The sequence below is a fragment of the Gadus morhua genome, chromosome 21 (assembly GCF_902167405.1).
Source record: "Gadus morhua chromosome 21, gadMor3.0, whole genome shotgun sequence".
NCBI classification, from domain to species: domain Eukaryota; kingdom Metazoa; phylum Chordata; class Actinopteri; order Gadiformes; family Gadidae; genus Gadus; species Gadus morhua.
In genome coordinates, this window is record NC_044068.1 from 16,440,710 (window position 1) to 16,457,247 (window position 16,538).

Below are 16,538 nucleotides of genomic sequence, written 5' to 3' on the forward strand. Positions count from 1 at the left end.
ATGTAAAAACATAAGAACGATACAAAATATGATTGCTATGATCATGTTGAAAAAATAAATCCATCCTTTAATCTATCTAATATCTCTTAAAAAGAAATGAGAGCCACATGTCAAGCATTCTTAAATACTACTTAATTTGACACAACTTCCTCCACACCACTCTGACACAAGCACATGAATCTCTCCCTTTCTACTTCTGCCTCCTGCCCGCTATCGTACACGATCGCTGCTGGGGGGCCGTCTGGCTGGGGGGCCGTGTGCCCCGGGCCTGCAGGCTCTGTTGTCCACAGCACACACCTTCATTCCCACCCCGACAATGAGTGGAATCCTTTCCCTCCCCTTTAACGACCTCTCCATCATTATTGACCTGATATCATTGATTACGGTTAACGCAGACAAATTAGAAACTATTTGTCAAAACTCTTCCCTCGCTTTTGAAAGGGAGACTGAAGGGGGGATAGGACAGGGGGGATAAATTGGTTGTCAGGGGTAAAATAAAAAAAACGGTTAAAAGTTTGCCTGCAATGCGGTCGACCGTAGCTCACGTGCAATAAAACAAAGGCTCCAATGTGATGTGTTATTAGAACTGTTTAAGAGATTTATCTGGTGATTACCCTTCCAAACAGCCAATGAAGAGGCCCGCTGACAAGCCCCTCCGTCTCCCTCATAACCGCGCCCTTCTCCCCGCTAACGTCCAATCAAGGCCGGCTCGGGGAATCAAAGGTTGCCAGGTGAAATCTACAACACTGAAGTTTAGAGAACACACAGGCTACCTCACTTAATATTTTTCTCTTTTTTTCTGTCCCCCTTGTGTTTCAGCCCGAGGGCTATCCTACTAAAGAGAAGTAATTTGGCTTATCTTATCCCGAGTCCTAGCAGCCGTTTTTTTTTATTCTTTTTTTGTGAGCTCCTTTTTTCTCATTTAGTCCAACAAAGATTGTCCTCATAGATTGACCTTCTCTTTGCCTGCGGGCCGTTGCCCTCATGCCAGTAACTAGATAACACACTCTATCAGAGATTTGAGAAAATCATTGGCAAAGCAGTGGGGCTGATAGTGGCATCAATCCTAACCTGACACCAGCCTGGGTCAACCATTTATCTCTTCACACACCGCCCCTGGTCACAACAGCAGCCATCTTGCTCTGCTACATCCTTCTTTAATAACCTTGGCCACATCTCTTTGGCTCCGCTGAGAGGATAAAGGTGGCGCCGTCGCCCCCTCATCAAGCACAGCGTCGCGCGGTCGCCTCCCCGCCACACGGCGGGTGGTGGAGGTGACGGCGACGCAGAATGAACGTCACCGTTTCAAAACAATTGGCATGGTCGTCTATTTCCGATATGCCTTTCAATCTTGCTCTCCTGCTCTGTCTCTTTTCATTGATGTGCACACACACACGCACACATACACACACACACACAGACACGCTTACACAAACAAACAAAAACACACACACAAACAAACAAACAAGCACACACACACAAAGAGATGTACACAAACACCCACACACACAAACACAGAAAAAACCCTCACGTGTGTGTTATCACATACATGAACACATACACACTGACTCGCACACACAGATCAGCATACACACACACACACACACACACACACACACACACACACACACACACACACACACACACACACACACACACACACACACACACACACACACACACACAAACACACACCAGACAGAGGCACATACTTCCACACACACTTGAGAGGCACAAACTCGTTAAACAACAGGGCCGGGCTCATGGACTTGTTAGGCGGTGGGCTTAATGCGTCTCCACCGTCATTAATTCCCAAAGGTTGTCTCCTTAAATGCTTCTGTACTGAGGGGGGCTCCCAGGGGCCTCCTGGTGCTGCACATCATTGTTTTTACTCACTAACGATGAACTTATGATCTCACCCCAAACCGCCCCTCGGATAATTACAGATCGGCTGTGTGTGTGTGTGTGTGTGTGTGTGTGTGTGTGTGTGTGTGTGTGTGTGTATGTGTGTGTGTTATCCACAATTGAGTGTCCACGTTGTGCAGATGTATTTGTGTGTTTCAACAGGTCTGCAAGAGTGTGTGTGTGTGTGTGTGTGTGTGTGTGTGTGTGTGTGTGTGTGTGTGTGTGTGTGTGTGTGTGTGTGTGTGTGTATGCATTTGTTGAGGCACATTTGTATGTCTGTCTGCAAATATATGTTGGATGTTGATGTTGTGACTTTATCCATTACAGTGTTTGCATTAATCATTCTAGTATGCACTCCCTTTGTCAAGCATATCTGTGTCTGTCTGTGTGTGTGTGTTTGTGTGTGTGTGTGTGTGTGTCAAGTGGCCATGTGTGTTTGTCCTGCCCTCATGTGTGTGTGTGTGTGTGTGTGTGTGTGTGTGTGTGTGTGTGTGTGTTTGTGTGTGTGTGTGTGTGTGGGGGGGGGGGGGGGGGGGGGGAAGGGGGGACTGCGTGTGTGCATCATGTGATATGCATAATTGTTATGTGTCTGTGCTTGATGCCCATGCCCACGTGTGTGTTTGTGTGTGTGTGTGTGTGTGTGTGTGTGTGTGTGTGTGTGTGTGTGTGTGTGTGTGTGTGTGTGTGTGTGTGTGTGTGTGTAGCCTACTGGGTGCCGACCAATGAGGCCGGCAACAACGATGGCGCGGCGTCCGAGACCCGTCTCTTGGCGGTGCGCTGCAGCCGGGATGAGCGGAGAGGTTAAATGGGGCGTCATCAATCTCAATGAAGTGCAATTATTTTCCCACTTATTAATCATTGCTGGCTAATGGCTGGTGGCAACATTGGGCGCACCATTTGTCAAACTTAGCAGATTCCTGTAATTTTGTTTCCCCCCGCCGTTTGCCTCACTAATGTTTGTGTTAGGCCGCGGCAGACAGGCACATCCCGTGCCTCCGAGTGTCTTCCACCGCCTACTCGCTCACCGCCGTTGCAGGAAGACTGTGGACGAGTGAGTGATTCTCTCCATTTAGGAGCCGGCTAACTATTTCATGGTCCGCGGCGGCGCACAATAGCTCTCCTTCGTTGCAGGGTGAAACCAAGTTGGTGAACCTATATTTGATGATTGTGTGTGTGTGTGTGTGTGTGTGTGTGTGTGTGTGTGTGTGTGTGTGTGTGTGTGTGTGTGTGTGTGTGTGTGTGTGTGTGTGTGTGTGTGTGTGTGTGTGTGTGTGTGTGTGTGTGTGATATAACAACACAAAGACTGTTGATTAAACCAGAGTTCATACTCTCATACTGTTTACTTTTGGATTGTTCTGGATTATATGTGTGTGTGTGTGTGTGTGTGTGTGTGTGTGTATGTGCGTGTGTGCGCGCGCTTGCATGCGTGCACGTGGGGAGAGAGACAGAGAGAGTCAGACAGAGAGAGAGAGAGAGAGAGAGGGGGGGGGGGAGAGATGGGAAGAGAGAGATTCATTTCATCCTTAGGGTAGCAGCTGAGCAACACAACATTAATTATTCATGATCTCCCTTGAATGTATATTCACAGAGCACTGAGTTAAAATCGTGTGAGGTGAGGAGTGCTGTGGAGTTGTGTACATCCACTAGGGGCCGACTCCCGATCAGTCTCCACTCAAAATAACTTTTGAAATAAGTAGGAAACATCTGACATCTAGTGGCGAAAATAAGAAGCTCAGGCCGTGTTGGTGCGCGTGCGTGGCATAACGCTTGTTTTTATGTCATAGAAAAACAAACACAGTCTGAAGCTCCAAACAACAGACAATATTTTGTGTCACGTTGTATCAAGTGGCGTCTCCATTGTCTGGTAAAATAAGCTCTCTCAGTGTATCAGAGTTGTTGATCATACGAGACTGCATGTTGCTTCTGTTTACCGAGGTCAGGACTTTGACATTCGAAAGGTTCCAAAACATTGAAGAAAGAAGGAAATAAAGAGGAAAAGAATAGATGGAAAGAAATAATCGGATTATTCTGTTGTTCCACTAGATGGCAGTCTAAACATAAAAACACAAATAATCCACATTTTACACGGACCCTCAGTAGCGAGACTAATGAATGCAAAGTGCGGTGTAAAAACGCTTGGAATGGATGCTCAACTTAAACGCCTGTTTGAAGAACACTTAATAGTTATTGCCTTTTTATTTCTTTCATATATTTTCATGCAAAATAAACAGACTTTACTAGCACTTATTGTGTCGGTTATTTTTGGTTCATTACAACTGGCTACTACTGCCTCTTTTGAGGACCCCACACACACACACACACACACACACACACACACACACACACACACACACACACACACACACACACACACACACACACACACACACACACACACCCCCCCCCCCCCCCCACTCCACCCTCCTTTTAGAAACCGAGTACTGTGCGGCTGCTGTATTCCAAATATGGTCATTTCCCCGCCCACTTACACAGGCTCACAATCACAATCTCCACCCTTGCGTGTGTGTGTGCGAGTCTGGACAGCGGCGATAACATTGGGAACAGGGCAGGGTTTGTGTACTGGCCGTACGATTCGCGTCGAGGTATTCACAGTTTGCTCGATTTCTCCTTGATGAGATAAAACAAGATTGCAACGATTCAACGCTTTCAATCTCCCGCCGCCGCTGCTGATTTACGTCGCGTTGCAGGCGTTTTCTCACGCTTTTGGTTGCTACTGTAGCGTTCGTTCAAGTAGACGCTCGCGATTATTCTTGCTCAACTTTGACAAGTATGCGGCGTCGCTGGGAAGGAATGCAACGCATTTGCAGGTTTTCAACAGCTCGCTCACCTCGACCCACCGCTGGCTCCTGCTTCTGCTGAATCGTGACTGTTTCAGGTCGGCTGCAAAGCAACCCCCGGTGCGTTAACTCTGGCAATGCTGCGGCTGCAATCAAACTGAAACCAAGCATGCATTTTTTGTGAAAGGTGCGCACTCAGAAGTCCCGGAGCTATCGTTCACCTGTGTTGCAACTGCAGAAGGAAGGGGTGCACGTCAACGCGACCGTGTAGCATGCATCGGACCAGCCCTGCGTTCTGCAGGCGTCGGATAGAACCATGAGGACGGATGGAACTCACAGAAGACAAGCTGCTTTGTGACACTTTTACTGACACAATGATGAATCAAGAGTCGTGCGGGATCATGTTATCGGTTCCTGCCTTTGACCCGTGCCCGAATCAGGGCAATGTCCCACGCGAAGGGACAACCACCAGCACCACCACCACCACCACCACCACAAGCAGCAAGGACGGTGTTCGTGTTGTTCCTGCAGCAGGGACTTTCTGGCAGGACTCTGCTGCAGTTGTCGGCGGTGGGACAGTGATCGCCAGTCCCCGTGCCTCCAACTGTCCAGCCGACAGCGGCGGTGGGGTCGGGGGTGGTGGTGGTGGTGGTTTGCTGACCACTGAGAAGTCGTGCAAATTAGGCAGGCAGGTGACTGTGGCTTATGTGATCAACAGTGAACTGAGTCAGGGGAGCAATGCAGAGAACCTGGCCCTGCGTTGTCTGAAAGACGCCTGTGACTCCCTGGGAAGTAAGTTGGAGACCGTGCACTTCGGGAAACTGGACTTTGGAGAGACGCTGGTGCTTGATCGCTTTTACAACGCAGGTGAGCAAATAGTAGCCTGTGTGGGCCTACAATGATGACTCTGTTTGGCCGTTGCATTAGATAAACAACTCACAACGCAGTCATGTTAAAGTGCAGAGCGAAAACATTACTCATGTAAGTGCAGGGGTCAGAGATCTTTGGGCGGTTGCGTCACCTAGTTTCTCAGAAACCATTGCCAGTGCTAGTTGCTATGGTTTCCATCCCTCCTTCTCAAAGGTGTCGTGATGAAACATTGTGTGTCATGGCTGGAGTACCCCCCCCCTCCACCCCCCTCCAGCCTCTTAAGTTATTCCCTAATATTTTCTCCAGGAAATTCAGAACAGAAGTCATGTATTGTGATTATTATGCTCTGCTTGGGACAGTTTTCCTCCCACAGCTCCAAATTTCCACTCTCTCCCACCCCCCACCCCCTTATGTTCCTCTGCCTGTTGAGGCTCCATGATTTGGGATCAGTGTGTGTGAGGCCAGAATTTCCATTGGAATCTGAGTTTATTTTCGACTGCGAGCAGTTTCCCCTCTCTCGTTGTGTTGACTTAGTCAAATGTGTCCTGATGCACAACCATCCTTTTCACGGAAGAAGATCCATTGCATGCAATCAGGGCCGTAGCACCAAATCCTGGGCCCCTATACTATAGGTACTGATGGGCCCCCCTGCGCCAGGTTGTTGACGGGGGGGGCGGGGGGGGGGGGGGGGGGGTGTCCGGAGCGATTGTTGACGGGGGGGGGGAGTGAAGCGATTGTTGACGGGGGAGGGGGGGTGGAGGTAAAAAATAAAAAGGTAAAATATATATATATATATATTTTTTTTTTTTGGTCATGGGCCCCCCCTCTGCCTTGGGCCCCCCCACAACTGTCCCCTTTGTCCCCGCAGTCCGACGGCCCTGCATGCAATACTGCACATTTCACTCACTTTCCCCATGAGTGTGCAACTGTAAGTGTAACACAACATTTTCAGGACATATGCCATTGTTGTGCATTCAGGCTTTTGCACGATGTGGGCATATCCAGTCATATCGCATGGAATCGGTGTTAACACAGATATAGGCTAATGCGATTGCACTGCAGTCTAAACATGGCACACATGTGGCACCCAGTTGTCTGGCAGTCACGTGGGCTGTGACATATCCAACATGAATAGTCATGTGGTAGCATGCCGCAGATGGTGTGATATTGTATGGCGGAGATTACTAATGCTTGATGTCATTCTGTCGCCAACACCGCCTTGGGAACAAATGTTGTATCAACTCCTTTTTTTTTTGAACAATTTCCATGTCTCCGCTTGCTTCAAGGAATCACATGAGTCAAGTATAAGAAACACAACGACCACAGTCTGCACTTTCCCTCCGTGGAGCGTAAGATCCCGCTGGGAACCCGCTCATAAACTCACACGGGAGGTCGGAAATGTGTATAGTTTTTATTTTAGTTTCGTGGGAAAAACTGATAAATGCTGAACCGATGCCAGAGACCAGAGGCGATAAAGAGACAGAACCCCTCATGTTGGCCCCTCTGATTGAGGAAGAGATAGGGGAATCAGAGGAGATGCACAGATTCAGACAAAACCTCTTCTGTCTTGCTTTACTTGAATGAAGAATGTACTGTAGATCTGCAACCAGCTATTGTTTAATTTGTGGAATAGTCTGTTGATTAATTGGCTTACTTATTAGCCTAATCAGTGAGGCTAATCATTTAGTGTATGACATGGATCACCTTATTATGCCAACAACGTGGAGCAACAGGTGCTATATTTGCATGCTTCGCCTGACGAACTGCCAAGAGAAACGGAAGCAGTTGTTTTGCACTGATCTGAATGAAAAGGACAAGCTGCCAAATGGCTATTGGTTTCTCATCTACAAGTAGCACATGTTTGGTCTTGGTTGCCTTAAAAAGACAACTCAATGGTGATCACAATTACATTTCTAATCGACTGACTAATTATCTTCTAACCGATGAATCGAATGGCTGAATCTAATCGTTTCAGCCACACTATACTGCATAGCAGGTCTTTCCCGTTCGATACATTCATTTAGCTGACTCTTTTGTCCATAGCAACTTACAATAAGTGAATTCAACCATGAAGATGTAACCCAAGTGCAAGAATCATTCAAAAATCATGAATCAAGGTTGACTGCTTGATTCATGCAGGCTGGTGGGTGATACAGGAATACTGACCCACAGGGTTTTCCATGGCGTTTTGTGTCTCTATTGACAATCATGTATTTTTGTGTCACCGTGCTGGAGGTGATATTATTGGTGGTCTCAGGCGCGGTCATGCATGGCTATTTAGGAAGGAATGAAAATGATGATACTTTTCCGATCATTCGTACTAGGGATGGGCGATATGGCCTAAAATCCATATTGCGATATACATTGCAACCTATTGCGATAACGATATATATCACGATATATAAATCATAATAGAAGCATTTCAGAACAGGTTACATAGACTCTAAGGAAAGCCAAACTGCTAAATGTATAAAACAAAAGAAAGAAACTTAGTAGGCCTATGTCGTTTTGAGAACATTTATTGTGCAAAACTGTAATCATACAACATAATGTTGTAGCGGCAGATACTTTAACAAAGAAAAAAATCTTCTGTGTGATGACGTATGCTTCTCTTAATTAAATTAAAACTGGTGGTGTCTTGTTAATAAAGAAACGGATACTGTGAATTAGGGAAATACGTATTAGGCATGGCTATTTTAAATAAAGAAAAATCTTCCAAGTGTGTGCACAGATACTTGATATTAAAACATAAAGGTGCAAAGTGAACGCATACAATTTTAAACTGAACATGAAATTAGGGCAATCACCAGCTCCTCCGTTTCGCTTTCAGCCATATTTGCTTAGATGACGATGATGCGTTGAAGCCGGTTGCAGCTCATGGCTCTTTAAATTTCGAGGGTCGCGGATGATGCGTTGCAGCGGTTGCAGCTCGTGGTTCTTTAAATTTCGCGGACGATGCGTTGCAGCCGGTTGCAGCTCGTGGCTCTGTTTAAATTTCGAGGGTCGCGGATGATGCGTTGCAGACGGTTGCAGCTCGTAGCTCTACCCATGACCCGCTCTTTATATTTCGCGGGTCATGGATAGATCGCGTCAAACATGCATTATCGCGATAGGGCAATATAACTAAAATCTCTATCGCAGACCATTTTTTATCGTTTATATCGTGTATCGTTTATATCGCGCATTCCTAATTCGTACCCCAATTCATATCCTCCCTCTCCTTCTCCCTCCTCCTCTCCCTCTCCCTCCCTCCCTCCCCCCTCTCTGCCCTCCACACACCTGTACCTGAGAGTGTGGGTCAAGCCAGACCTCTGCTAGCTGTGGCATGCATTGCAGACGCTTGCACTGACGGCAAAAAACACTGCATTTATCACCTTGCTCTGATTAGCGTGCAGCGTTGGTGTCAGCTGCCCACAACATACCTTAAGACGTTCATCTGTCGTTAGCTGCTTGCACTATATAGGCCCCTCAAAAGTGTGGCCTGCAGACTGAGGAGAAGGGAGATCTGGAGAGGAAGGGATGCTGAGGTGAAGGACACTAGCACGGCCCACACGTATACTGTACATTTATGCACGCACTTGAGTCATTGTACATGAGCTGTTACTGAGGTGAGACATGAGGGTGCTTATAAAGGGAGATATTATGTGTGTGTGTGTTGGATGAGGGCCAAGTGTGCGAGTTGATGTTGTAGTTCTTCTTTAGGTCGATGTGGGTGTAGATCCTGTTTAAGTGTTGCTTGTAGTTTCTCTAGCTGTTGTAGGTGTGGCTGTAGTCATTGTAATTCTTTGTGTGTCTGCGCTGTGTGTGAAGAAGCAGGAGGTCAGTGGGAGTTTTAGATCCAACTACCCAACGAGCCCTCGCTGCTGCTGCTCAGGGGTCACCCCGGGACTTGGGTGAGGAAGGCTTCCAGCGCAGCGGCACAGCTTGAGAAGTATCTCCTCACAGCTGCCGGGGCTTTCTGTTTGGCCCGGCGAGGGGCCGGGGGAGGGCGACGCGGTCGGGCCACTAACCTGATCTCCCTTTGATGGGGGGACCAGTTATCTGCTGCTCCTTGTACAAGTCAACAGAGGACAACACGTCTCGGGTCAAAAGCACTGATATGAATTCCTCTCTCGCCACGTGTTCCACAGTGGGCGAAAAAATACTTTCCCACCGATACTGAGCACAGGGAACGCAGAGATAAGGGAACAGGGCGGCTGGGCCGGTGGAGAAAGTATTTGTGGCGTAGTACGTCATGGTACTATGGAAAAAGAGAATGCATGGAAAAGGGGAAGGCTATTTTTCGTTGAATTGCTTATCCATAGTGACGCAACAGGACGTATGAGGCTAGTAGGAACTATTACTATTGCTGATTCAGGGGGAACGCCGAGAACTGGTCTGGAATGCCACAATAGTTGTGCTGTTCTCGTAAAAAGAATTTCGGCCATTGACTCATCTTCCGTTTGTAACATTCCTGTTCAGTTTCCTCACCAGTTCGCGGCTGCTCAAATGAATGGCTGAACATGGACTTCTTAAAATATACTTAAATATATCCCACCTCAATGCTTTTTTTTTTTTTTTTAAATAACACGCAACATGTGTTGAGACCGAAAGCCATTCCCTCGGGGAATAGGCGGGAAAGACCAACAACCAAAAGCATTTGCATTAGTGGTGGATGTAAAGCCAGGCCATACACAGATCAGCAGGTCTCAGATCAGCTGAGGGGAGCACCTGCTCTGCGCTCAGCAGGAGAGGGGCTTCGCTCATGTGAAGGCACTGGTTGGCTGGCTGGCTTATTAAGGCCCTTCCTATTGGCCAGTACATCCTACCTGGATGCTGCCAGGCCCTCTTTTAAACTACGCTGCTATGCTTCTCCACTTCAGTCCTGAACGTGGGAGGATGGAAACGAGCCAGAGGCGAAAGTGCAGCATATCTCTTGTTGTTCGAGACAAAAGGCTGTTTCTACATTGTCCCTGATAATCAAAATACATCAACTGAACTCAATGTGTATAACGCCAAGCACCATAAAAAAAAAGCAAAAGCAACCATGTTTGGCACAAAAAGGGTTTTGTTATGCATCAAACTCAATTATTGAATCATTATTATAGCACACAACTCTGCGGTGTCACAGGGGTCAGAGGTCGTCTGTGTTTTGTTTAGACGAGGGCAAAGGGATTTCAATACGTCAATCGGTAATGTTTGCAAGGATAGCATTCGGTCGGCCTATGGACCATGCTTCTGCCAGTAACATTGACTCCTCCCCCTCCCCCCCACACCTAAATGACACACCAAAACACAACCTGGTTGTTAAAGGGAACTCTGTTTAACCCAGAAACCTGGAGCCAGTTAATAGAAAGCAGGCGTGTTGGGGCAACTCCCTCAGTCCTCAAAGTGTGTGTGTGTTTGTATGGTGTGTGTGTGTGTTTGTAGGGTGTGTGTGTGTGTGTGTGTGTGTACGCTCTGTCAGATTTGAATGAATTCAAACTCTGTTCCCAGTAACCCCCCCCCCCCCCCTCCCCCAGTCCCCCCCTCCACCCCGTTTGGTGCACCCAGCAGTGGCATAGCACTGTGTGAAATACTGTGTGTGTATGTGGAGGGGACGGTGGGGGGAGACGGACCACCGGGCAAGGGGCTGGTTGAGCTACTGGCAGGTCGTGTGTGTGTGTGTGTGTGTGTGTGTGTGTGTGTGTGTGTGTGTGTGTGTGTGTGTGTGTGTGTGTGTGTGTGTGTGTGTGTGTGTGTGTGTGTGTGTGTGTGTGTGTGTGTGTGCTTTCCTCTCTTCTTTTGAGGGGATGGGCCACGGTGTGTCTTTTCCTTTGCCTGTCTAAAAATAACAGAAGCATGAGACTGGGCAGGGCATCTCGACCAATGAAAAGCCATTGTGTTTTTACGCTTGGCCTCTGTCCCGTGAGTGGGTGGGTGGGTGGTGTTTGCAGGACTGCCATGGGCTAATAAAAATATGTGGCTTTATTGGTTTTATTTATCATCATCTCGTCGTTTTCCACGACTGCATTATGGGATTCTGTTGCCTCGGAACCTCGCTGTTTTTCCCTCTTTTATCTTCTTTGCGCTCCGCTCCCAAGGAGACTGACGCCACCAGCGTGAGAATATATAGCATTAATTCCCCCCGTGAGATGTCTGGCATTCCTCCCTGCCTTCCCACAGCCCGTAAACGCCTGCATCACAGCGGCTCGCCCGGAAGGGAGGCGACGCCGACCTGAGAGCATACTTGTGCAGGGATAGTTTTTCCTGCATTTGTTTGTGCACCTCTCCCTCTTTGGAAGGTGTTGCTGCAGCCCGTGTCAGGCGCTGGTCAAGGCTGCGACGTGCGCACTGACGCGCAGACAGCAGCCCGTGTCTCGTCCTCTTGTTCTGTGGCGTGCTCTTGATCAGTTCCGCCGAGATAGTGGAACCAAAAACACAGGCGGACAACGGCAGAGTGTTTCAGAGTCGTGCAGACGGCAGAGGCAACGGCAGCCATATGGGCGTCGGGGCATGAGAAAGGAGTCCTTTCCTACTGCTGGAGACGCGTTTCCTGGAAGTGGAGCTGCGGGCCTGAAGGGCTTTCCACTTCGGGAGTTCGGAGACGACTACATACAGCCCTTCCACTGTTTACGTTTCAACAGAGCCCCCTCCCACCCCTACACACACACACACACACACACACACACACACACACACACACACACACACACACACACACACACACACACACACACACACACACACACAGACGCAGCCACCCAGCTCCTTACGAGCAGAGGCTGAACGCCAGGGGAAAATGTATACCACAGGGCCTACGGGAAGAGTCTGAACACTTCCCGGCTTCACTGGCCGTGTTTACACTGGTGTACACTCTCTGGCCCCTTCCCTTATGTCGGCATATACATTGCTCTCTTCTTTTTTTTTACTTTCATCTGATCATAAAAGTATTGTGTGTGTGTGTGTGTGTGTGTGTTTTTGTGTGTGCGTGTCTTTGTTCCAGACGTCGTATACCGTGTGACATGTGTGATGATGATGAGATGACATGTTTTTGTTGACGGCTTGTAGCTTTGATTGTGATATTTTTGGCTGGGTGTTGTCCCTGTGGTTTGTGTGTTTGTGTGAGTGTGTGTGTGTGTGTGTGTGTGCATGACTGATAACCTGTTCCTCGACTAAAGACAAGTGCCTTCATTAAGACGGGTCCCTTATGCATGCATTGAGCCATGTGCTGCACTCTCTGATAGGAACAGAGAGGGAGGGGTAGAAAGACGTCGCGTCACAGCAGTGATCCCTGTGGCAGCGCTCAGCCCCTCTTGATCCTGCCCTGATTGTTCTTTTGAATGGCCCATCCCCTGGTGGGAGGAACGCACGTCACTTATGCAGAAACTAATAAGAACCACCGACTGATTCACACACGCAGACACACAGACGCGCACACAAACACACACACACACTGAAAAAGGGAACAATGTAATCCTTCCTCTCTGGCTCCTTCTGCCCGTGGGCGGGAAATCAATTAATACTGGGACCGGCAATCAGCTCCCAACCAAACCAGGGCTCTAACAGACACCTCCCCCGATGCCCTGCGTGTGTGTTCAAAACACATGTTCACACGGCTCTTGTGTGTATTGTGCGCTACAGTTAGGGAAGCCAACTGGGTAAACAGAAAAAGTAAAGAAAAAGAATTAGCGCACTCTAGTTTTCTGCCCAGCGCTCTCAGCCTGGTTCCTGTTCTCTGAACGGTAATGGCTTCCGGATCTCTGCTTCGCCGAGTTGAAGGGACACACTGTGGGTAGTGGGGCTCTGACCGCCTGCTGTTCTTCTGACTGGTATTCTGAAGGCCTGGTGTTCTGACTGTTGTTCAGACTGATGTTCTTCTGAGGGGTGTTCTGACAGCCTGGTGCTCTGACTGGTATTCTGACAGCCTGGTGCTCTGACTGGTGTTCTGACAGCCTGGTGCTCTGACTGGTATTCTGACTGGTGTTCTGACAGCCTGGTGCTCTGACTGGTATTCTGACTGGTGTTCAGACAGCCTGGTGCTCTGACTGGTATTCTGACTGGTGTTCAGAGAGCCTGGTGCTCTGACTGGTATTCTGACTGGTGTTCTGACAGCCTGGTGCTCTGACTGGTATTCTGACTGGTGTTCTGACAGCCTGGTGCTCTGACTGGTGTTCAGACAGCCTGGTGCTCTGACTGGTATTCTGACTGGTGTTCAGACAGCCTGGTGCTCTGACTGGTATTCTGACTGGTGTTCTGACAGCCTGGTGCTCTGACTGGTGTTCTGACAGCCTGGTGCTCTGACTGGTGTTCTGACAGCCTGTTGTGCTGGAGGCCTTAAGAGCTCCTTTGTGTGTGGAGGGGTTGATATGTTGCTCTTCACAGCGGCGCTTTGCGTCACATGGATCTATTTTTATAATGGCCGTCCGTAGGTTAGGATGCATGAGCAGGAGGGATCTAATGGTAGTCATGTGATGGCTTTTATTCATCATGCACGCACTGACGCACACGCGTGCGTACGCAAACGCATGCACACACGCACAGTGCAGTCCAATAATGTCATTCAGAGGACTTTATCAATCTCGAGGGACATTGTGTCTGTCACAATTGCTGTCCTCAAGGTAAAGAAGATTGCATTTCTTTTTATAAAAAAATACAAAGCAGGGCAAGACAAAACATAAACACAGGAGTAGGATCATTTCCTTCCTTTCGGCTGACTAAAGTAGACCAGAGCATCTAAATGGTGTCTCCATCTCGACCCATTTCTCAATGCTGGTAATGGAGGGAGGCTCCCCTCCCAGTGGAGAGGGGATGTTTTATTCATGGCTGTGGTGGAGGAACTGTTGACATTTAACTGAGTGAGGCCTCCCGCTGCGGCTCTAGGTGCATTACCCCTCTGTTTCTATATTCCTCTCTGCCACGTCGATGTGTCTCTCTGGGTGCATTACCGCTCTGGTTAGAAACAGAGCGGTAATGCATTCCTCTGCCACGATGTGTCTTCAAACGGTGCGCTGATGTTTCCTGAAAAATAAACAGCGCGCCTATTAAGGGCTAACATATTTGAGGTTATTCAATTTGTTATGATGTGCAATTGCTCAATACTCATAATGGACCATGGACTATTCACAAATTGATTTAGCAAAATACATTAAGATGTCAGGATTTAGTGGTTTTGTGTGGCTTTCAATAAACAGGTTGATCAGAGAAGCCTGATCTGGGGGCTTTTGGAGGTTGGATGTTTTGCGCATGGAGGTTTCACACAGCATTGTAATAAAAAACATTTATTACAATAAAAAACATTAATGTGATGAACCATGTCTTTCAAAAAATTGTTGGAATGCAAGGAGACACCCGATTGATTCATTATTGACCGGCACCTTTTAGGCTGACAACAGAAGTGGTCGATTTGTATTTCAAATTGTCGCCTTAAATGCTCTGCTGCGCATTACTGTGCAGCGGATGCCTTGCTCAAACCGCCTATTAAGGAGTGGGACCATGAAGCTGAACCATCACGCGGCCCTCACCACTTCCTATTGGAATTTGCATTAGCGACTCAGCACAGTACTCCTTGGGCCTCCCCCACCCTCACCACCCATGTGAGGGCTGACCCCGTTTTGAGGTCATAAGGAGCTCCAGCTTTGGGGAACAAGAACTCGGCTGCAGCTCTCTCTCTCGCTCGCTCTCGCTCTCGCTCTCGCTCTCTCGCTCTCGGTTTCTGTTGTTCTCTCTCTCTCTCTGTCTCTGTCTGTGTGTCTCTCTCTCTCTCTGGGTTTTCCTGGCACCATGGCATCAAACCCCAGTGAGATGGTGCATCTGTTTGGCTTGAGGTAATGTCTGATCTGATAGTCTGATTGCCTTGGTGCTCTGCCGCGTGACGTGTGCCACTCACCCACCCGCTGGCTCCGAGCTGGAGGCTCCAGGCAGGTGTTAGGAACCACACAGAGCACTCTCCGGGGGAACAGGTGGAAAAAGGCCTTATTTCCGGGTGGTTTTCTGTGAACGATTCAGACAGCCGACATAGGCTTCTTTGTCGTTGATTATCGGTCAGTTTTACCTGTGTCGTCTCATCTGTCTGTCTCATAACCTGCTATCGGCCCTTTGATCGTTCCAGTGAGCAGAGTTAATATAGCATGCCGGCTTGCAGCGCACCTGCTAAAATAACGGGCCTGCAAAATGATTGAGCATTTCTGGCTGGTCCCCAAAAAAGAGATTTTGTCGCTTGTTAAAAATTGGAATCAGTAAGAAGTGTTGATACTGTGGTTAGAAAGATTACAATTATGTGCGTTTTAGACAACAATCAATCTCACTTAGACAATAACACTTACAGGTCTTCAGGATGTTGGCTTTTTCACTGTTCCCCTTAATTAAATCACTTCAATGTCTCATTCACTTGAACTCATTACCAGTTCCTTGAGATATGAGCCATGCATTGTCACTTCAGGCGTATGAATAGCAGTTTTGCTTTAGGTTTCCCAGTGGTGCTGCGGGTCAAAAGGACATTGTATAGTTGGGTGGAGCTCTTTAAGTTCTATTCCTTCTCCCTGTCTGCTCTGCTGCATTTCAAAGAGGTCTGAGGAGCTCTTCAAAGCATTGCCTGGGTTGATCAACAGCTAGCGTATAGCTGCTGCTTTCAACCTAACTAAGTAGCATTCCTGGGCTCATCCCTGTTATAGAATGTCTGGGCTTTCCCTCACCTCATTAAACATGTCATCTGTTCGACATAGCTTGTGCATGGTATGACTCCATTTGACCCGGTGAACGTCATTTAACAACGCGGATGCACACCATCAATGCTCGACCCTATTCTCATCTCCCAAAGACTTCTACCATACTAACCACATCATTAAAGGACCGTGCTGATGTCCCGCCTTACATAGGGCATAATGAGTTCAGTACGCCAATCAATGACGCGTGTGGACAGATTTAAACAGAATAACACACGTAATACATTTTGTGAAGTGTATACTTTTGGAGGGCTGGGGGGGGGGTGGCATGTGCCAGTGCCAT

General features: G+C 48.1%; 1 protein-coding gene across 1 annotated transcript in view; it reads left to right on the forward strand.

The window, feature by feature from the left end:
* The first annotated feature begins 4,421 nt into the window (after nt 1-4,421).
* The window catches only part of map3k5 (mitogen-activated protein kinase kinase kinase 5), a 54,837-nt gene continuing 42,720 nt past the window's right edge, over nt 4,422-16,538 (forward strand). Inside the window, exon 1 of the mRNA XM_030344923.1 lies at nt 4,422-5,570. Within this exon, the coding sequence (XP_030200783.1) occupies nt 5,030-5,570 (541 nt within the window). The 5' untranslated portion in view covers nt 4,422-5,029. The remainder of the gene's footprint in view (nt 5,571-16,538) is intronic.